The 21,224-nt window shown below is 53.4% G+C and overlaps 4 protein-coding genes across 6 annotated transcripts in view; 2 read left to right on the plus strand and 2 right to left on the minus strand.

Moving 5' to 3' along the window:
* Window positions 1-4,601: 4,601 nt before the first annotated feature.
* On the minus strand, window positions 4,602-7,030 carry CLDN19 (claudin 19). Its single transcript, XM_054294452.1, has 4 exons — window positions 6,808-7,030; window positions 5,765-5,929; window positions 5,445-5,532; window positions 4,602-5,069 (listed from the first exon to the last, which is right to left on the minus strand). The coding sequence occupies exons 1-4, from the start codon at window positions 7,028-7,030 to the stop codon at window positions 4,913-4,915; spliced, it is 633 nt and encodes a 210-aa protein (XP_054150427.1). The 3' UTR covers window positions 4,602-4,912.
* Window positions 7,031-8,421: 1,391 nt separating this feature from the next.
* P3H1 (prolyl 3-hydroxylase 1) lies at window positions 8,422-16,460 on the minus strand. 3 transcript variants are annotated; one of them, XM_054294460.1, is made up of 15 exons: window positions 15,978-16,460; window positions 15,436-15,588; window positions 15,078-15,267; window positions 14,478-14,609; window positions 12,314-12,453; window positions 11,533-11,622; window positions 11,370-11,422; window positions 10,887-11,008; window positions 10,583-10,710; window positions 10,371-10,466; window positions 10,106-10,256; window positions 9,503-9,620; window positions 9,238-9,313; window positions 8,932-9,072; window positions 8,422-8,855 (listed from the first exon to the last, which is right to left on the minus strand). In XM_054294460.1, exons 1-15 carry the CDS (start codon window positions 16,458-16,460, stop codon window positions 8,742-8,744), a joined length of 2,187 nt encoding a protein of 728 aa, XP_054150435.1. In that variant the 3' UTR covers window positions 8,422-8,741. The 3 variants fall into 3 exon arrangements, with proteins under 3 accessions (XP_054150435.1, XP_054150436.1, XP_054150437.1); XM_054294461.1 differs by lacking the exons at window positions 8,422-8,855; window positions 8,932-9,072; window positions 9,238-9,313 and having other exon boundaries at window positions 9,531-9,620; window positions 10,331-10,466; XM_054294462.1 differs by lacking the exons at window positions 8,422-8,855; window positions 8,932-9,072; window positions 9,238-9,313 and having other exon boundaries at window positions 9,531-9,620; window positions 10,567-10,710.
* On the plus strand, window positions 16,459-21,085 carry CUNH1orf50 (chromosome unknown C1orf50 homolog). The gene is made up of 4 exons (XM_054294463.1): window positions 16,459-16,803; window positions 17,695-17,781; window positions 20,091-20,222; window positions 20,886-21,085. Exons 1-4 carry the CDS (start codon window positions 16,459-16,461, stop codon window positions 21,075-21,077), a joined length of 756 nt encoding a protein of 251 aa, XP_054150438.1. The 3' UTR covers window positions 21,078-21,085.
* Window positions 20,203-21,224, plus strand: part of CDC42 (cell division cycle 42) — a 36,600-nt gene continuing 35,578 nt past the window's right edge. The window contains exon 1 of the mRNA XM_054294466.1: window positions 20,203-20,222. The gene's annotated coding sequence lies outside the window, so the exon portion shown is untranslated. The remainder of the gene's footprint in view (window positions 20,223-21,224) is intronic.

A 21,224-nucleotide genomic window follows, 5' to 3' on the forward strand; every position in this document is an offset into this window, starting at 1 on the left:
GAATGGAGTAAGATCCAGGAGTGGTACCTGAGTTCAGAGGGTTGGAAGGGGCCAAAGAAAGGAGCTGGAATGTCAGGGTGGTAATGAACCTCTTTGGTAATTAAGACCTTTCTTTTTTTCCCATTAAGCAGAAAACAGTGAAAACCCCTGCAGCAGCGATGGCTCAGGTACCTGTCTGGTCAGCCCCCAAGGAGGTGCCTCTGAACCTGAGCAGCAGCACCCCAGCCGTCTGGCACTTGGAGCAGCCCTAAAAGCTTCAGGTGTGTTCTCTAATCCCCTACTGTTTGGGGATCACACAGGATCTGTGTTACAGCATCCTCCGAGCATCCCTGGGCTCGGCTGCGCCTCATGGTTCTGCCACCGCTCACCCTCATCTCTCATTTCCATTCGTCAGTCATAGTTGAGGTGCATTTGGGTTTTTAGGGTGGGTTTTGCTTTCTTTTGTTGTGTGGGGCTTTTTTTTTTTTTTTTTTTTTTTTCCCTCTAGATAATCCTCTGCAGCATTTTACTGTGGGCATTTTGGCAAAACACCAATCTTGGCAAATCCTTCAGCCCTGCAGAGATGCCCAGGTGCCTGATGTGTGACATTCCTGGGGCTTTGAGTTATTCTATTTTCCCAGAATTCTGGCACATGGCAAGCCTAATGCTTTGGAATGCAGCAGTGAATTAAGGCCAAAAATGTTCAGAAGGGTTTGTGAACCTTCATTTTCCAACCTTTACAGATCAAGAATGGTTCTTGGACATCTATGACGCATGAAATACTGTGCGACCCCAAGTGATACAAAACTGTACCTCCATGGTCTTGGCAACACCTATAGAATAGGTGTATTTGTATTTTCTGCTCTGTCTAAACACTCAGTTTATGATATTTCAAACAAATCCACTTTGTTAATCCCCAACTGAAACCCTTTTGGGGGTGAAAAGAGGCAGGTGGAGGAGCAGAACTAGGAGCAGTCTGTCACAGCACAACTAGTCTGTAGCTGAACAAGGTAAACCTGGCCATAACAAATCCAAGTCGTCTGACCTGGCTCATTCTAGAAAAGAGGGAACGAAGACCTCAGTACAACAATCCTGTTCAAGCTCAGATGCAGATACACCACTGGCCAGAGAGCTGGGGGAGAGGTCCCATCCAATCAGCCATCTGAGCCGGGAGATTCAGACACCCGACAGAAAGGGCAGCGCATTCAGCTCAGCGCTCTTTGCTGGTGACTCTGTGCTGTGTCGTGTGTCTGTCTCCCGCCCACGACTCCACATAACAGTGGTCAAATGATTAAGCTCCTTTCCCGGGTTAATGACAGTGAAAATCGGATCTTGGGTTTGTCAAAAAAATTTTGGTTTGTCAAAACGATGAGGTTTGTCACAGCCATGTGTTAAAAACGTGCTAACAAGACCCAAACCTTGAACTTCAGCAAATATTTTACTAAAAAAACCTGCTGTGGCTGGAAGGGGAAAAAAAAGATGTTTTCTGAGATGGGCTGATCTCAGAGAACTAGAGAGGACTCAGCAGATGCTGTAGGGGCAGGACAGTGAATAAGAATTATTAAAATCACCACCAAATTCAAACAACCATGTCTCAGATGTGTGAGAAAAGCCCTTCTGCATGCCTATGTGTGGGGGTAATTTTCCCTTTTCCCTCATTTCTGCCTATTTAAAAAATTACTGTTATTTCACAAGGCTTTGGCTGAAAGCAAGAGGTATGACCCAAAACCTCAATACTGCTCATTAATCTGGTGTGTTTGTTTGAAAGACAGGTGTCTGCCAGGGAAGGCAGGAGCCTCCCTTGGAATGGAGAATGTAAACCCCCGACACCTGGATTATTATAATTTTGTAATCAAGGGGCTCTCAGGCAGATATGAGGACAGGAATAACAATTCTTTACTAGTATGTATAACAAGGCAAACAAAACAATAACCACAACATTAACAACAAACAGAACCAGGGACACAGCAAAAGCCTTCTGGGCTGCTGGCACTTTCCACTTTGGTGCAGTTACCGTCACAGCTGGCAGAAATGAGCAAAAAAAAAAATCCGGGGGTGGTGGACTAGATGTATTAGGAGTTCCACAGTGGTAGCTGGAACTCAGGGACGGCGCCGGCCACAGCGTGGAGAAACCGAACAAACAGCGGGGCCAGGGCAGCGCGGGCCGAGAGGCGAGGCTCAGGATTGCCAGGGCACACGAGCAGATGGTGATCGCTCCCTCAGTGCCGGTGGATTCTCCCTTGCAGGAAGGGAGAGCCTGGCTGTCCTCCTCTGATGCCAACAAGCGAGAGCACCCAGCTGCCTCCAACCCCATCTATTTTACCTGCCCCCAGTCTGGAGGTATCTCCGTCCCCCGGAGAGAAACTCCCCGAAGGAAAAAAGGTATACCCAGATGCTCCACTCCTCTCCCGACTTCAGGCACAGTCTTTTGTCTTTCTTAAGTACCCCTAAGTATCCATAAGTCCCCAGTAGTTAGTTTCCTAGCAATTTATGGGAAAAAGAAAAATCTGTAAGTAAAAGAAAAAGGAAAAAAAATCCCAACTCCCAACAACTGGTTTAATTACTAAGTGCGTTGGAGGGGGGGAAACTGTTTCAGCCTGCCTGTGCTGTGACCAAAGGCAGATCCCCCTCTCTGATGTGCTTCCAGCCTGGGTGTCCATCCCCAGGAAGCCTTCAGGTGACTATTGGAGATGTCGCAGCAGCCACCAAGGACAGCAAATCCCTGGGTCTGAGGTGGGATGGGATGTGTTTCTGGACTAGATGCAGGAGGCAAGACGAGGATGCTAAGACGACACAGGAGCCATGCAAAAACCTGGATGGAAAACATGACCTCTAAAGAAAAACATGCACAGCAGGGGCCACGTCCCACATAGTGGAATAAAAATCGGCTTAAATTAGTAAATACCCAATTAGGCACAAGTCAGCTCTGAATTAATGGCAAATGGGAGAAAACAGGAAGACTTCAGCTATGAGGGTTCGTAAGAGGGCCTATAAGTGGAAGATGCTGGTGGCATTTCAGCCTTGGGAAGAGACTTGTGTAAGACCACATCCCCACCTTTGAGAGCAACACGTGGCAGAAGATGCAATATATTTAGCCAGGAGGGCAAGAACTGTTGAGGATGGGGGAAAGGCTCCTGCCACACTGCAGAAGTGGCTCTGAACCAGCACTGGAGGGGACTGGTCCAGATGGGGAGTGAGGGGAGATCAAAGAGACAGTTCCAGAAAGATGCCCATGATTCAAAATATTGTAATACCACCAAGTCACAATTTTAAGTACAAAAAAATCCAACGCCATGCATCCCAAGGGAAAGTTAATGAAATTTATATAAATAGAATAAAAAACATTCTTTACACTGAAATATAAAAAGGCCTTTTTAGTGTGTGGTTTGTTGTTTTTTTTTTTTTTTTTTTGGGGGGGGGGTGTTTTTGTTTGTTTGTTTTAAAGCATAAGAGTCCTTTTCAATCCTTACTGCAGTGGCTTTGGTTGTTGTTTTTCGAACCCCAAAATCTGGGTTCAGCACCTGATGGGAGATGCCAGCCTACAAGCACTGCTCTCCCATGAGGTGTGCAGGACAGCTTTACAGGGGGACTGCAACTTAAAAGAGATAAAGACAGTTCATGCCAGGGAGAAAGAGAGAAATCACGCGCCCCCTCGGGGAAAAAATAGCATTATTTCTCCTCCAGCACAGCCAGGGACCCAGAGCCAGGCATGGGCATAACATCAAATAGAGGGAAAGGAAATAAAACAGAAGGAAAGAAAATAAAAACGAGAAAAGTAGAATAAAACAAAATAGAGCAAAATAACATAAACAAAATTAAATAGAGCAACCCAAAATTTTTTAAAAATCAGCTTTCTCTTTATATTTGGGTTTAAAGATAAAATTAAAAAATAGATTATGAAGCTGTTTGGATAATTTTCAGTGTCCTTCCCTGTGGGTTGGTTGGCACAACACCTGCAGCAGGGCTGGAGGGATGGAGTACAGAGAGTTTGGAGGATTTACAGGTGAAATTGGAGCTTTGGCAGTTGCAAAACAATTAGTAGCAGTAGAATAGAGGTACAAAGTGGTGGAGGCAATTAGCAGGTTGTATTTGGAACCTTCACTGTCTGCTCTAGGGGATCTTGGCAGGGGAAGAGGGATTTGGACCCAGCAGGGAGGCACCAAAATTCAGGGCTCTGTCCATCTGTAACCAAAACCAAATAATTTATGTTCAGACCCTCTTTTTGCTGCTTTAATTTGCCCAAACCCATTCATTGTTTAACAAGGCACAGCCTGGTCCTGGACAGGAATGAGTCCAAGGCAGGTTTGGGCTGGCAGAGCTCAGCTGGAGCAACTGGCCTCCAGGAAGGAATCAATAACAATTAATAATAATTTTAAACTGTTGCTTTTCAGTAGCAATGAGGAAGGGTAATGCTGCATCCTAAAAGCATCCCTCTGCCAAGAACGGGGTGTAGGGATGCTTGAACCCCAAGTCGGGCTGGTGCTGTTAGAAGCAAAAACTTCATCCAAGGAAAACCAAACACTGGCTTTCCTCCCCACTTGCTCCTGAAAACAGGATGTGACAGAGGGGTGGCCATGGTACAATCCCTGTGGGATTGGCCAACTGGCTCTGTGCCCCTTTGCCACTGGCATCACCTCCCTGCAGCACCCCCAGAGAACCCCTGCGACAGACAGAGATGGCATGGCCACAATGTGGGGCTGGGGGTACCACCCCGCCCCGCTGAGGAGAACACAGCAATGATGGATGTGACAGGTGTGACACTTCAAACCTCTACTTTAGAGGCTGGCACTGAAATTGGTGCTGAAACCTGGAAGATAAGAAGGAGAAAGGTCTCACGGGACATTCAGGGTCCAGGCAGGGTGGGAACACCAGGGTCTTGCCTCTTTTTGGGAGGGAGGGGAGGCACTGGGCAGCAGGAGCGCAGGGCGAGGGCTCAGATGTACTCCCGGGCTGTGGAGGGCTGTGCCTGCTGATGGTACTGCTGTCCTCGGCGCTCCTTGGCAGGGCAGGAGCAGCACAGGAGGGACCCCCCCAACATGGAGAGGCTGGCGGCCCCCCAGCCCACGAAGAGAGCAGAGCCGAATTCGTACCTGCGATGAAAGGGGTAAGGGCGCATCAGGGAGGGGCAGAGGGGCACAGGTGCAAACTGAGATGGGCAACAGGATGCTTGAAGCTCCGATGAGGTGATCAAGGCAGATTTTAGTTCTTCCCTCTCCATCCTCATCTTTCCTGTTGGCTGTATCCAGCTACCACATGTCCCCAGCTTATAATCCTCCCCTGGGCTGAAATTCCACACGTGCACCACTACCCAGTCCCAGCTGGCAGCGAGGGCTGGCAGAGGTCCCACCCATGGGGCACACTGGCCCACAATGCTGTGCCTCACCAAAACCAGAAAGGAAAGGTCCAATGGGAAGTGCAGGGACAAGACAGGATTCAGAAGGGCACCTCCTGAGCCAGGGTCTTACCTAGTGTTGATGGGGATGGTGCTCTCTCTGAAGAACTCATAGGTCACCTGCGTTGCATACAACGACACGGCAGCCAGTGTGCACAGACCTGGGCACAGAATCGTGGAATCACAGAATGTTTTGGGTTGGAAGGGACCTTTAAAGATCACCTAGTCCAAAGCCCCTGCAGTGAGATGGTTGCCTAGCTGTTCCACTAGACATCAAACATTGGCTGTCAGTGACATCCAGCCCTCACCAAACTGCTCCCCTTCCTCTATCGGTGTTGAAAGGTATCTGAGGATTCCTGCACCAGTGATGTATGAAGGCTAGAGCTGCCTTACCAGAGAGAACGAAGAGAACACCTCCAGCAACAGCTATGCGGCTTTTGGTGACAGGATCCTCCTCCCCAACTTTAGTGCATTTCATGCCCACCACGCTCACGATGATGCCAAAGAAGCCCAGGAGGAGAGAAACGACCATGAGAGCCCGGCATGTCTGGATGTGAACTGCAAGGGGGGAAGAAAAACTGCTCCCAGCAGGTGCCTTTGACCACAGCCGGGCACTGGAAGCAAGGTCATTGTGTTCCATGCTGGTGATGGATCTGTCCTTAACCCTGTCCTTGCTGTGTAGCTCCTGTGTCATATCCTCCCCACTTGGTAGATATGGGGACCTCAGCTCAGCTCAAGGCACTGCTCTCAATGCCTTCCCTGACCTTCCTCCCTTCCACCCTCATCCTGGTCATGACTGTGCTGGGCTAGGAAACACCTTGCCAGGAGCAGCACCACAGTCACCAAATGCCAAAAGGGTGATGCACGGTCATGGAGCAGGGGTGGGGGGGAGTGTTTGATGTCCCCATGGGGCACTGTTGGTATCTAAATGCGATGCCCACGTTGGGGCTCAAACCTGCTGGGGCCAGGAGCACCCCAGCCACACAAATGGGCTCAAACCCACAGGGCCAAGAGAGGCTCAGTCCTGGGAGGGGGCCCAAGATTCACAGATGGAGAGGGAAGCTTGGACCCACATCAAGGCTCAGCTCAGTGGATGAGTGGACTCAGACCCTTCTGAGGGGGGGTCAGATCTACAATAGGGGTGGGGGCAAGAAGGACTTGGATCTGAAGGTGACTCAGGCTCCAGGAAGAGCCAGGGGAGCTCAGATGCATAGGGGAAGGAGGCATCCAGACGTGAAGAGGGTACAGACCTGTTCGGGATGTGTGTTCAAACTCATACAGGTGGGTTCAAACACAGAGAGACTCAGACTTACAAAGGGGCAAGGGCATCTCAGGATCCCAGGGGAGCTCAGACCAAGGCAGAGACGGGGAGCGGGGACTGCATCCAGGAAAGGAAGCGGGGCTCGTCCTACGGGGCCCCGGGCCCCTGTACCCACCTTCGAGGGAGAGCAGCGAGTCGTGCAGGCGGCACTGCACCTGCCCGGTGCTCTGGGCGGCGCAACTCATCCACAGCCCCTCGTGGAGCCCCACGGCCGTGATGATGGCGTCCCCGGCGTACGAGCTCTGCCGCCACTGCGGCAGCACGGCGGCCGCCAGCCCCGCCACCCAGCCGGCCAGCGCCGCCAGGTACCCGGCCAGCTCCCGCGCCCCGCCGCCCATCGCCGCCGCCGCGCCCGGGCCCGCCCCGGCGGACGGAGAGCGGCCGTGGGAGGAGGGACAAGGCCCGAGGGGCGGCTCTGAGGGGGAACACGGGTCGGGGCGGGGGGAGGAGGGCAATGTCGGGGAGGATTTGAGGGGAAGGGAGAGACATGGGTCTTGCGCGGGGAGATTTAGGTCCCAGAGGGGATTTTTTGAGTCTCGAGTGGGAGAGTTGGGGCCAAGGGGGTGGGTTACCTGGAGCTTAGGGAATTGGGTACCGGGAAGCGGGAATTAGAGGCCTAAAGCGTGGGGGGCGGGGGCACTGGGGCCCAGGGAAGAGCATTCGGTCTGAGGGGGAGAGATTTGAATCTGAGGAGAGTGATTTGGGGTTGGAGGCAAGGGATTTGAATCCTAGAGGGAAGAATGTGGTCTTAGGGGAAAGATTTGGGGCATAGAAGATATTTGGGTCCTACAAGAGAGATTTGGGTCTGGAGAGAGATGGAAACCACCCAACGACAGTGTTGGAATATGCGAAAAAGGGGGTCCAAGGAGGACAGGAGGAGCGAGGGGGTTAGTGTGAAGTTACCATCCTTGACTCCCTGCCGTGGACGGGGAGCCCCCGGAGGCCCCAGGGGTCACTCCAGGAATTCAGCAGGGAGCAGGGAAACAGTTCATTCAATGAGGGAATTCAGGCACACCATGCCACCATGGCACCAACAAGAGAAGCCATTGTCAGTGGTGTATGCCTGCGGGGGTGTGGGGAACATGTGTCACCACCCTGGTGACACCAAGCCCATTGCAGCCCCAGGACCTGGCAATCGTTAACTGCCATGGCCTCATCAGCAGTCTGCTCACGAACTCAGGCAGCTGGGGGTGGACACTGGGACGGTGGGCAGCCTACACTGGGACTGTATGTTCATCCTGGAGAAAACATCCTCCAGATCCCCCCTTGCCCACCCCAATGCTGAATGGCCCTCCAAGTGAAATAGGGGTGCTGGGTGGCTGCACATGGGGCAGGATTTTTTTGCCCACATTCCCGGGATGGTTATGGTAATGGCGAGACATCTGCAGGAACAATTCAATGCCCTGTCCGGGAGTGCCAGGATGCTCAATGTCCTTCTTGTTCAAGGACAGTTCCCTCCTCACTGGAATGGTGGGTTCCTTCCCACGTTATGGGAGCGAGGTCCAGGAGATGCTCAGCCAGAGATTGCATTGCTGCTACTGCCCCTGGGACACCTTGTCTCCCATAAACACCTTTGTGAGGCTTACAGGGCTACAATACTCCTGGGTAGATGCTTGCCAGGAGGGAAGGTTGTACCCCAACACTGACAACAGCCAAAGGGTGACACCAGCCTTCAGTCCCCACCTGGAAAGCAACAGCTTAGAAAAAAAATACCTTTATTCACCCATTTTCTGCAGAAGGCACTTATATACCTCCAAGTTCAGGAAAGGCACACATCTGCACCCATTGGCACCAGGACCCCACCCCTAACAGAGCATCCCTCCCTTGTCCCCATGTCACCCACCCCTGAGCCTCCATCACACACCCCAGGTCAGCTCCACAGGGGAATACTGGATGCTGCAGGGGTAGTACACAGCATTCCCCAAAGCCCCACTCCAACTGGGTTGGGGGCAGAGGGGATCCCCTATGTTACCCTTATGACTATGCAGCTTGAAGCCACAATGCTGACATGACTAGTCCCAGCAGAGACGTCCCGGTCCCTGTAGGATGTCACAGCTCATCCTTCCCGACCGCAATGGCAGCTGGTGATTCCTTCTCTGGCTCCAAATCCCCCTCTTCCACACTGAAAAGCATCTTCACCAGGTCATCTGCCTGCACACGCTCCTGTGGGCAGACCCATAGTGGTAAGCATAGCCACTGTCCCAGCCAAAACCCCTACGACTGCTGGGAGGGAGCTTACCCGCTCACTGTGCCGAGGGTCCAGGGTGAACCAGAGGGCAATAGCGCAGCGCTGACCCTTGGTCACAGCTTTCACCCCGTGGGGGTTCTCTGAGCCAGAGGAGAAGCCCACAGCACGGCCACACTGCGGCTGGACCTCTGCCTGTCAAGGGTGGGAGACCAGGAGACCCCAGTCAGGGGTGAGTTGGTTCCCCTCAACCCAAGTTCATCTTTTGCAGTGGCTCAGGGGATGTTCCCAGGGCACAGGGCCAACAGGCAGGAGCTAGATTTGGTGCTGCACATGGATCCTTGGAGCTGAGCTACTCACGGTCTCAGTCTTGGCATCCAGCTCGGTGAAGTAGAAAGCTCCTCCTTCAAAGTCCCCATTGAGGTAGAGGATTGCACTAAAGGGAGCAGGGGACAAGTGGAGGTGACAAGTAACCATCACCAGAGCTCTCCAGCACCATGGCAAGAGCCAGAGGCAAGAAAGCTCAGGTCTGGTGTACCTCCTACCTTGCTCCTCCCAACTCAGGTGCCACCAAATCATGGTACCCTTAGGTGGGGAAGCTGCAGCTGACAGCCACCACCAGTACCTGTAATCCCGGAAAGTGTAGGCTGGGGGTTCCTTCACGCACAACAGTGCCTCTGCATTGAGAATGCAGTTGTCCACATGCACCTCATGGCTGTTGTCACTCCGGCCTTCTTGCTTCTCTAGGGTAGAAGAGGGCATGTCAGGAGCCCTCTGTGCAAGAACAGGGTCCCTTCCCAAGTATCCCGTGCTTGTAGATGACAAGAAAGTAGTGCGTTAGCCTAAAGCACTTCCACTTGCTGGAGCGTGGATCGTGCAAGGCCATTTGGGTGGCATAAAACACTGTTGACTTGTCCCATGGCACTTCCACAGCCCTCTTCCACCCCCAGGTACAACCTCTCTCAGCACCCATCCCAAAATGCCTCAGAATGATGAAATCCTGTATGGCATGAGGCCATCTGCCCTGTTAGAGGCAACCAGCAGAGCTGCTGCTCATCTTCCCAAACTGGGCTTAGCGACAAGCTTCCTACACCCTCCTGGGAAGGAGAGTGGGTTAGGGAGCAGCAAGAAGGTCTCCAAAGAAAGGTCCAAGACTACGCCACTCCAGCTGTTAGAGGAGATCCAGACAGGAAAAGACAAAAGACTTGTTCCTCTGGGCCACACTCACCATCAATGGCTGTGCGGCACACTAGGTGGGAGTAGGAGAAGTGGAGTGGGACCTCCAGGCGGAAGTAGGACGCAATCATGAGCCGCACCTTCTCTGTCACGTTGTAGTACAAGTAGGCACTGTGCAGGGGCACCTTCCCCTCCTGCCCCAGCTGTGGAGGACAGACAGGACAGGGACTCAGCCCCATATGGGCATGGGCAACCATCTCCCCCAAAACTACCCTACCTTGTCCCCACAGCCTGTTTCTCCACACAGCCACCCCAACCTTGAGGGCCTTGAGGACAGTCACGCCGTAGAAGGTCTCGCTGGGAGTGTGAGGAGAGGTCTTCCCCCGATAGCCATCTCCAGCCGAGGCAGCCGCCTGTAAAACCCGATTTGTGTTACTGGTCTGATGTGTGAGCTGCTGGATGGGACCCCTTGATGGATAGATGGCATCCTCTATCCATCCCTGCCTTCTCTACCTGTTCTTGCACTCACGTTAGTGAGTCTCTGCAGTTCTCGGCACTCCTCAGCAGACAGGACTCCATCCACCACGACACGCTGGGAGCCATTCAGGGCCTTGGAGTTCATGGTGACACTGGCTCCTTTGTACACCAAAGGGCCACCTGTGGCACAAGTGGGATTGGTGGATGTGGGGAGAGATGCCACCAGCTCTGGTAGGGCTGGGGGAAGCTGTGGTCCCTCCACCTGCTCCTGCTGCCACCCATGTGTAGAGGGACTGTGAACTAGCAGCAGGGGTCACAAAGGTCTCCATCCCACCTCCCCTCCTGGCCTTCTCCACCTTCTCGGATGAACTTGCTCATGTCGGCAGACTCTTTGGCCTTCTCCTCCACCAGTGTCTCAATTTCCTTCATGAGGTTGCCGATTTCCTCAGAGATGCGTGCTGCAGTCTCCCGCTCCACCCTGGGCATGCGGCAGCCATCAGCACCACCACCCCACTGTCCCCACACCAGAAATGAGGGCCACTAAGACAAGGGCAGGACAAGCTGTCTCAGGTGCTCGTAACAAAGCTCGCACCTAGACTGGAGAGTCACCTCAATGCATCCCACACTCTGAGGTGTTTGGGGTGACCTACACATGCCCATCATCCCATGGGCTGATGGGAAATAAAGTTCTGCCCTCCAGCAGCCTCTTCCAGTCCCAGCATCAAAACATCCCCTGGCAGGAGCTCTATGCTATGTCCTTTAGCCCAAAGCCCACACTGGAAGAAAGGTTTGTCCTGTCAGACCCCCATTGGGTGAACTTGGCTGGGGACAGCACTCACTTCTGTTTCTCTCGCAGTCTTTTTGGTATCACCTCTTCAGGTGTCCATGTGTCCTGCCACCAGAAGAACAACATCGGGAGCTGGACAAAGACCTGGCCAGGACACAGATCCCTCATCTGCATTCCATCTGGCCACTGCATCACCCTGGTCTCACATCACCCACCGGGTCCACAAAAGGGATGCCAAAGACGTCATAGCTGAAGAAGAGCAGCTCCTTCTCCATCAGACTCTGCTGGTAATATGCCTGGATCTCCTGTGGCAAGGGGCAGAGGGATGGGGTGAGGTAGAGCAGGAGGATTCTGAAAAACCCCGAATGTGGGCAGGAAGATGCAGGTTTACACCATTCCTGTGGTCCTTGCTCCAGACCCGCAGCCTTGTTTCCTGCTCCATCTGGCAGGTGGGCAGCAAGTGGCATTTCCCATCCTGTCTGAACTTCCCTGTGGACAAGCCCTGGGGAGATGACAGTTGAGCAGAGGCACATGTGTGTCTCCTCTGCAGGAAGCTCTTTAGGAGCAGTTTCCCTTCCCCTACTCCAACTGGTGTGGGGCAGATACTCCCATCCATGCCTATCACATCCCCGGCAGGACCTGGCCATCCAGATTTGGCTATTTTGAAGCCAAATCCTCTCCTTTTTAAGCAATTTCACTTCAGCTGTGGAAAAGTGCAACAGAGGTAGCTCAGATCCTCCTAAAAAGATTGTCCACCTGCCTCTCACAGCCCCCTCTATCAAGAAAGCGTCCATGTGTGCCTGTCATCCAACTTCACCTGGCCTAAGACATTTTGCCAGTGATGTTTTTCAGCTACTTTCCAGGTTGTCTGACCTTAAATCCACCCATTCCTGTCCACCTTTGGTATCTGGTACGGAAGAGAACCTACAGCTTCTGCAAAGTCCCCAGCGAGAAGAGAAGATGTCCCTGCAATCGTTCGTCCTTCTGACTGCTCACCTTTCGCGGTTGGATGGGTCTGGCCAGGTTTTCCCCCAGGACAGCAGTGTAATAGGCCAAATTTTGGTTCATCACCTCATCATGTGGGAAGAAGAGCAAATAGGTCTTGGCGCATTCAATGGCTTTTTCATAATTCCCATCTGCAATGAGAAATGGGCTGTTAATGGCACGTCCAAGGACACTGGAGGCAGAACAAAGACAGATATGGAGGAGAGATGAAAGACATAGTCCTTGTGTTCCAAACTGTGTCACAAGTAGGGCAGATCCCCTGGGGCAAGGATAACTGCTGCCACAAAGGCAAAATTCAGACTCTGTGGTGCTCTCCTCTCTCCAGAAACCATCACAGCAGAAACCAGGGGTACTTGTACAGCTTGGGTACTTTTCTCACTTGGAAAACATGACAAAGCCTATTTAGAGGAGCCAGACCCAACCATTTACTGGCAAACCTGCAGTTTCCAGCCACTGAAACATCCTACCCCACTTTCATGTGGTCTTTCACAGCATCACAAAGTCACAGAATGAGTCAGATTGGAAGGGACCACAGTGGGTCATCTGGCCCAACCTCTCTGCTCAAGCAGGGTCCTCCGAGAGCATACAGCACAGGACTGTGTCCAGACTGCCTGGAATATCCCCAGTGAGAGAGATGTAACACCCTCTCTGGACAATCTCTTCAGTGCTCAGTCGCTGCAAACATCCTCATATCCAGATGGAACTTCCTAGCCATGAGTTTCTGGCTCTTGTCCTATTGCTCAGCACCACAGAGCAGAGCCTGATCACATCCTCCAGCGTTACCCTGCAGATACTGACAAACAATGATGAGGTCCCCTCACAGCTGTCTCTTCTTGAGGATTTCTATTCTCTTGGACTTCATATTTTTCCCCTCCTTTTGGAGAAATTCACACAGAAACATCTTATACTTTTCTAAAGAAGTATAAAATATGAAATATTTTATATTTCATATATATAAATGAATATATATGAAATAAAATGAAATCAAATCAGGTGTATTTTCCTGGGTTGTAACTCTTCTGCAGTGGGAGTGTGCTGCTGTGATTTGAGGCAAGAGGTGGACAGCTGGCAAGGAGGAAAATAAATGTTTCTCTCAGCAGTTGTTTCACTTGAAAAGTGAAGCTGCCCAGTAATAAAGCAACGTGGACAGGGACTGCAGCCAAGCACGGAGTGATCTAATCTCCTGGAGAATGTTTCAGGCAGGAGGAACATGCCTGTTGAACCTCATGAAGTACAAGGCCTAGTGGAAGGCTCTCCAGCAGTATCAGAGAAGATAGCGGGATGGATGGGATTAGAGCACCCAGAGGAGAAGGATATGGAGTTAATAGTGGGTGAAAAATTGCACAGGACCCATCCATGTGCACTAGCAGCTCAGAAGCCCCCTCTCCCCAGGCTGATCCCTGGCAGCATGGGCAACAGGTGAGAGAAGGATTCTGCCCCTCTGCTCCACTCTGGTGACATGCCACTTGCAGTGCTGCGTCCAGCTCTGGGTTCCCCAGCATAAGGATATGGACTCATTAGTGCGGGTCCAGAGGAGGCCACCAAAACGCTCACAGGACTGGAGCCTCTTTGTGAAGAAAGGCTGAGAGAATTTGGCTTGTTGAACCTGGACATGAGAAGGCTCCTGACAGATCTTGATGGCCTTCCCATACCAAGAGTGGCCACAAGAGAGATAAAGACAACTTTTGTAGTTTATAAGGTTTATAGTGACTGGACAAGGGGAATTGTCTTAAACTGAAGAAGGGCAGCATGAGGTTGGCCATAAAGAAGGAATTTTAGGTCTGGGCAGTCTGTGCCAGGGAAGGAATCAGGTTGGCCATAAGGAAGGAATTTTAGGTCTGGGCAGTCTGTGCCAGGGAAGGAATCAGGCTGGCCATGAGGAAGGAATTTTAGTCTGGGCAGTCTGTGCCAGGGCCTCACCACTCTCATCAGAGTGGTGAGGCCCTGGCACAGACTGCCCAGAGTGTTAGAGACTGGGTTGGATGGGGCTCTGGGAGATCTGAGTGACCAGTGCTAGATGTCCCTTCATCTTCAGTTGTACTGATGAGATTATCTTTGAAGGTCCTTTCCCCACCAAACCACTCTAAGGATCTATGATTTCAGGCAGGGTGCCGAGTGCTGACAACCACAGAGGACGAGGTGAGGAGCTGCTTACTGTTGTAGTAGGCAAACTGCAGATAGTTGAAGTGCGAGGGCAGGAAATCCTCCAGAGGCTTCTCCTGGCCAGGCTGGGAGGCCAGCTCTGTGACACAGCCCTGCTTGCAGCTTAGCACTTGCATGGAGTGATCTGGAAGAGAAAAACACCATGCTCACAGTCACCCACGGGCTGATGGGCAGGACCCTGAGGGGTATTCAATCTCCTGCTCATACTGGGGCTGTTGCAAGCTTTTTGGTAGTGGAAAACCCTCAGGGATGGGGGTCATCCACCTCAGAGTTGACCAGTGTGGGGTTGTGGTGCTCTCTCAGGACAGACTAGCCATCATCAGCCTCCCATCACATCCTGGTGACCCTCTACTGGTCTCTCTTCTGTCTTTCCATGTTCCTCTGGAATTAGGAGAATTCCTGGGCTTCAGTGCCAGTGCTAAGTGTAGGTAAACACCTCCTGCCATTTACTAGCCACACCTTCCCTAGTGAAAGCTAGGACGGGGTTTCCACTCTTCAGGGACCCCCTACCCCCACCCCAGGTCTTTGTGGACCAACCTCCTGAGAATTGTACTCAACTCTTGTGACAGGACACAGAAGGCATGGCTCCCACCTGTAATGGCCTGGAAAAGGTCTGCGTTGTACTCAAGGTAGTTGTAACCCTCGTAGTCATAGGGTCCCTCGCAGAGAGCGCGGCATTCAGCGTCTGCCACAAAATACTCCTCCAGCGCCTTCTCCAGGTGCAGGATGGCAGCAGCTGGCTGCTCCTCTGTGTAAAACCGGATGCCCAGCTGAAATTCGCTCTGCGGAAGGATGAGAAACGATGAGGGGATCTCAGTGCTTCACCCCCCTGTGATGGGTCGTCTCATCCCCACCACAATGGCACCTCACGAGCTCTCTGAGCTAGCAGCTGTGGTGTGATTGCCCTGGGTTGCACAGCGGATAGGGACTTTGGGAAGGGAGGTTCTCACCAGGTGGGGTTTGGCCTCCAGGTCAGTGAAGTCATCCTCGTGGACTCCCACCATGGCCTGGTAGTACTCCAGGTTTTGCCTCATCTCCTGGTGCCCGGGGTTGGCCACGAAGAAAGTGTGAGCGGCCGCCGCCGCCTGCGCTGGCCGGTTCATCTGGGTGGGACGAGGGTGAGACAGCGCGGATCCCGTGCAGAGCGGAGCGGACACCCGTCCCCGGGGCATCTCGGCAGCCAGGGCGGAGGGCGGTGACGGGGGCGGCTCCGGCGAGCTCCGACGTGGCACTGGTGGGGGGGCGCGAAGGCGGGGGGGCAAGGCCGAGACTGCCGGCCGGCAACCCCACTCCGCCGGGGCAGACACCGAACCCTCCCGGCGGCCCGGGACCGGGATCGCCACCGGCCGGTTCACCCGGTCCCACCCATCCATCCTCCCGCCTGATTCCGGGATCCTCCGTGCATCCCGTCCGTCCCAAAACCCGTCGTAGCGGGACACCCCTTTCCTTCCCTTCCCCCTTTCCCTTTCCTTCCCCGCCGCCGGTGCCGCACCTTGAAATAGGCGACCTGGAGGTAGTTGTAGGGGCTGCGCCGGCTGAACTCCCGGTCCAGCTCCTCGCCCAGGCGGTATCGGGAGGGCGCAGCGGGCCCGCAGCCCCGCAGGCAGGCGGCGCGGCGAAGCAGCGCACGAAAGAACCACAAGTCCCGGAGCACCGGGTCGGGCTGGGACTCGGTCGCCTCCACCGGCCCCGCTGTGGCGTTGGCGCAGCGCAGGCGGCACCGCATCAGACGGGAGCGCACGGCGGCCCGCGCCCGCAGCGCCCGCTCCATCTGCAGCACTACGGTGGGCCAGTCTCCCCGCGCGTACGCCTCGGCACCGGCGGCGAACAGCGCGTCCGGGGACTGGGCGGGCAACGGCGGGTCGCCCGGTGCTAGGGTCGGGACCGGGACCAGGACCGGTTCCGGTGGCGTGGCCGCCCGCGCCAGCAGCACCATCAGCAGCGGCAGTAGCAAAAGCGGCGGCGACAGCGCCATGTCCGAACGCCGGCCGAACCGCGGCACCAGCCAGCCCGGGCGCCGGAGCGATACTAACTCCGCCCCCTCCGCCCCGCCGCCGGCCAATCAGCGCCAGCAGAGCCCCGCCATGGTCGCGCCCCTCACCGTGCGTGCTGACGCTGCAGCGGAAGCCTCTCCAGCGGGCGGAAGCGGTGGGTCGTGGCTGTCCATGGCGGAGGGCGGCTCGGAGCCTGGGGATGACGGCCCCGGCCCCGGCCCGGGTCCCGGCCCCGGGTTGGCCCTGGTCGAGGGCAGCGCAGGCCGCGCCGGCCGCGTCGGGGACCCCGGTGACCTAGTGGCCCTGGCCCAGCAGGTGCAGCAGGTGAGGGCCGGGTCCCAGCGGCGGGGCAGCAGGGGCAGGGCTGGGCTCGCTGTCCGCTGCTTCCCGGACGTCTCCGGGGCCTTCTCAGGCGGCGGCGGCATTGGTGCCTCCCAGCACGTCCCGCTGCTTTCCGGTGACCCCGGCGGCCTCCTGGTGTGTCCTGTGCTGATTCCCACAATCTCCCGCTGTCCCCTCCCAGTATGTTGCTGTGCCCCGCCGGTATCTTCCCGAGTTCCCACGTTGTTGGTGTCTCCAGAACCTCTCATTGCACTTCAGTGCTTCCCACTGTGCCTTGCTGCCCCACAGTGACTCAGAGCATCGCACTGAAGTCCCATTCCAGTATGCCCTGCTGCCTCCCAGTATGTCCCCCTATATATAGTTCACAGCAGCATGTACAGATGCCTCCCACTACCATGCTGCCTCCATCCTAGCATCCCTGGTATGTTCTATGACTGCTTCAGTGATTCTCGGTCCATCCTGCCTCTCAGTCCTCCCCAGGTTTTCCTGATATGTTCTACTGGTCCTCCCAGTGCGCTCCAGTATGTTACACTATTCCTCCAGTGCCTCATAGTACATCCTACTGATCTCTGGTGATGTTCCTCAGAGCTTCTCAGTTCACCTTAAAGCTCAGTGTATGTCCTACTGCCTGCTCCCTGTGTTGCCCACTACCTCCCAGTCCAACCCGTTGCCTCCCAGTATGTCCTGCTGCTCCCTCTCACTGCCCCTCAGCCTATCCAGACTGCTCCTGGTCCTTGCTCCTGCCCAGGGGTGCCAGGACAGCTCCTGCACCCCCCAACTCTGTGGATGCCTTGAGCTTGACCACAGCTGGCTCAGCACAGTCCAGAGGGCTGTCATTCTTCCTGTTCTGACCTGCCCAATTTTCTCTCCCAGGCCGATGACTTTATCCGAGCAAATGCCTGCAGCAAACTGACAGTCATCGCTGAGCAGATCCGGCACCTGCAGGAGCAGGCGCGGAAGGTGAGTAAGGACGGGCAGAAGGCTCATTGCCTTGGGAGATGAGCATCTGCTGCCGCTGCTGGGCATTTGGGAAGGGCTGTGGCCTACATGTGAATTGGGGCTAGGAGCTGAGCAGAGAAGATTTAGTGGAAAAATAAGGAGATTTATTGTCCAGTGTCAAGGGGGATGGGGGAGGGTTGATTTTTGTGCTTTCCCTGTGTCCTCACCAAACCAGGAAGGACTTTATGAATAAAGTAGGGGGGCAAGGGCAGGTGGTCCAAAACAGCTCGTGGGTATCAGGACAGAAAGAGATGACTCTGCTTTTGGAACTGGTGATTTGTGTGTGCACTATGCTCTTGGAAGGATCTGATGAAGTGACAATGTGGCCCTAGCTGGATCTGAGGCCCTGGGGTGAAGTGGTGCACTTCAGTGGATTCCTCTGTGAGCGACTAGCGCTTTCAGGGCCTGGAGCACGCTCGCTGTGAGAGCTGACAACAGAGGCAAAGGACAGGTCTTTGTATGGAAGTCTAGGGACAGTCTGTGGAGTCTGAAAGGGAATCCAGGGACAGGGACAAACTTGGACTGAGGGCACAGGGTTTTATATGGTGAAAAAGGGGTGGCTCTGAGGGCTAAGGTCCGATGGGAACAAGTGAAAATGGTGCAGAGGAGGGGCAGCCCACCAGGGGAACCAATAGGGTAACAGGGGTGGAACACTGAATCAAACTGAGACCAATGGGGATCAGGAGAGGGAAGAACTTTCTAGGGAACATACAAATATGGTGAATAGGGACTGAACTGGGGTGGAGCAACTGTATGAACCAATGGAACTTAAGATATTCACATGTGCCTGCAAAGGCTTATGGGAGTGAGGTACTTCTCACCCTAACCTAGGAGGGGTGTTTCTCCTTGCCTGCTTCTGCCTCCTGCCTTCTTTAAGGGATGATAGTTCTAGTGGTTGGTTCTCAGGCCTGCCTACTGGGAAAGATGAGTTCTCTATCTAGTGATAAGCTTGGTTTCATGTTTATCTGGATGGGTTTGCTGGAGTGGGTGGTCCCAGGAGTACACAGCAGCGCTTGGCTGTGTTCATCAGTCTAGCTTTCCGTTCTTCATAGTAAAATCAGGAGCCAGAGTGAGGAAGGATCTGCCAGTCATTGCAACTGGCCCACTGCCATTGAGGCCATTGCATCCTGTAATCATTAACTGGTGGAGCTGGAGCAGTCAGGTGGTGGAACTGGGGAGATGAATTCTCCTTTTGTTTGCTGCCCCTTCCCTTTCAGGGGCACAGCAGGAAGGCCTGTCTTTGGTTGCAAATGCAAGTTGTGGCTGGGGGTGTGTATTCTATTACCATCTGTTAGAGGTGGGGCACTTATCTTCTGTTAATTGGGCCACCTGTTAAAACCAGGTGGGGCAGTTTTCCTTATCTCTGCTGTGACCCATCCTCCTTCCCAGGAGATGTCTTCTGTCAATTGGCATTGAGTGTCACTGCATGACTGATAAAGTTATCATCATCCCGTTGGGAGATGCTCTGCCCAGGGGGAGGAGCCAAGCATTCCTACCTGAATATAATCTGAGATTTGGAACACCACAGTCAGCCTTTTCCCACTTGATTCCCAGAGGAGCAGCTTTCTTTTCCACTGGATTTCCAGAGAAATACCAGGCCCATTTACATCACCCCTGGACCTTCAGAGGAAAACTCCACCCTTCTACAGGATCACTGCTTCAACAGAACCACAGCTGGCACTGCAGGAGGGCTACAGCTATTATTTAATCAGACTGCTACCAACAGCCTGACCAACAGGGTGTGAGGTCATATTTCTGACTCCATCAGTGTTGTTTTGTACTACTGCATTTTTATTTTTATTTTTTTTTCTTAATAAAGAACTGTTATTCCAACTCCCGTATCTTTGCCTCAGAGCCCCCTTAATTTCAAAACTATAACAGTTTGGAGGGAGGAGGTTTACATTTTCCATTTCAAGAGAGGCTCCTGCCTTCCTTAGCAGAGACCTGTCTTTTCAAACCAAGACAAGGCCCCAGTCCAGCAGCTGTGTGTGGAGATGAGGAATAAGCCCAATATGTGGTGGCATCAAGTATAGAGATGAATCTGGGGTGAGATGCAGAGGTATCTCCACCTCTGTAGAGAGGTTCTCTGAAGTCCTACTGACAGGGAAGAATTGGAAAAAACTTTATCTCTGGAAAACGTCTCCTTCCTGTGTGGCAGGGAGATCAAGGCCTTGTGACCCATAGGTCGAGTGATGTGTCTTGGGCTATGGCTGAGAGGCAATGGCATGTTGTCATTTTATTTCAAGTGTAAAGATGTTTTGTTATTCCAGGTCTTAGATGAAGCTAACAGGGATGCTGATCTGAACCACGTAGCCTGCAACATTGTGAAGAAGCCAGGAAACGTTTACTACATGTACAGGCGGGAGAGTGGGCAGCGGTATTTCTCCATTCTGTCTCCTAAGGTGGGTGGTTACAGGCCATGAAGAAGCAGGGAGGGGAAAAAAGTAGTGTTTCTGGTGCTTGGGAACATATGAAGCTCAGGCAAAAGCACCAGCTGGATGGGGGCATTTGTTTGTCCCTACTCAGGTTTGGTGTTTGCCCTTGCTCTGGGTTAGTCTGCTGGAGCCAGAGCCATCTTACAGAGTTCTCTGGCTCTTGATGGAGAATGGCAAGAAGCCCTTTGGAGCATGGATCTGAATTTTGTTTTTTGGTACCTGTGGTTCTTTGTCTGGGAGGAAAGAACTGCCAACGTGCCCTGAGCCTTCGCTGGCTGGTGTGGCTGCCTGGTAGGACAGTCTCTTAGGTACTTCAGCCCAGGAACTGAGTTTGCCTGCAGCTGAGGTGCTGGTCTTAGAGATCTCCTCCTTCCAGACTACCCATATTCTTACATGCAGGGTGAAGGCTTCAGGGCAGGTCAGGGAGATCTTGTGTCCAAAAGCCTTCCTCTGTCAGTAGTGCTGGAGCTCAACCTGATCTTGGACTTGGGGTAGCTGAGCTTATTTTTAGGTTAGGAAATGGTATGGTTGTGTAGCTGGGACTGCTTCAAAGGTAGTAGGGCTTAAGGACAGCACAGCCCACCTCCAAGGGAAACTGAACACTGATGGAATCTCTCTTTTCTCCACCAGGAATGGGGTACCACTCCCCATGAATTTCTTGGTGCCTATAAGCTCCAGCATGACATGTCCTGGACTCCGTTTGAGGACATAGAGAGACGAGATGCTGAAATAACTGTCCTGGAGAAGCTGCTGAACCAGCAGGCAGCACTGCCCCTGTGCATGGAGCCCAACTTCCAGGGCCTGGCCAAGTCACACAAGTGACCCCACAGGATCCCCTGAGCAGAGTCCCTGAGTGAGGGGACACAGTGCCTGTATGCTGCCAAAGGCGAGGTGGAAAGAGACCAAGAAACAAAAATGCTGATTGTTTTTGTGCTTTAAGGAGACTAATTCTACATTCAGTCTTACTGG

The sequence above is a fragment of the Melozone crissalis genome, unplaced genomic scaffold (assembly GCF_028551555.1).
Source record: "Melozone crissalis strain CALT ecotype California unplaced genomic scaffold, PUWL_Pcris_2 ptg000251l_1, whole genome shotgun sequence".
Taxonomy (NCBI): domain Eukaryota; kingdom Metazoa; phylum Chordata; class Aves; order Passeriformes; family Passerellidae; genus Melozone; species Melozone crissalis.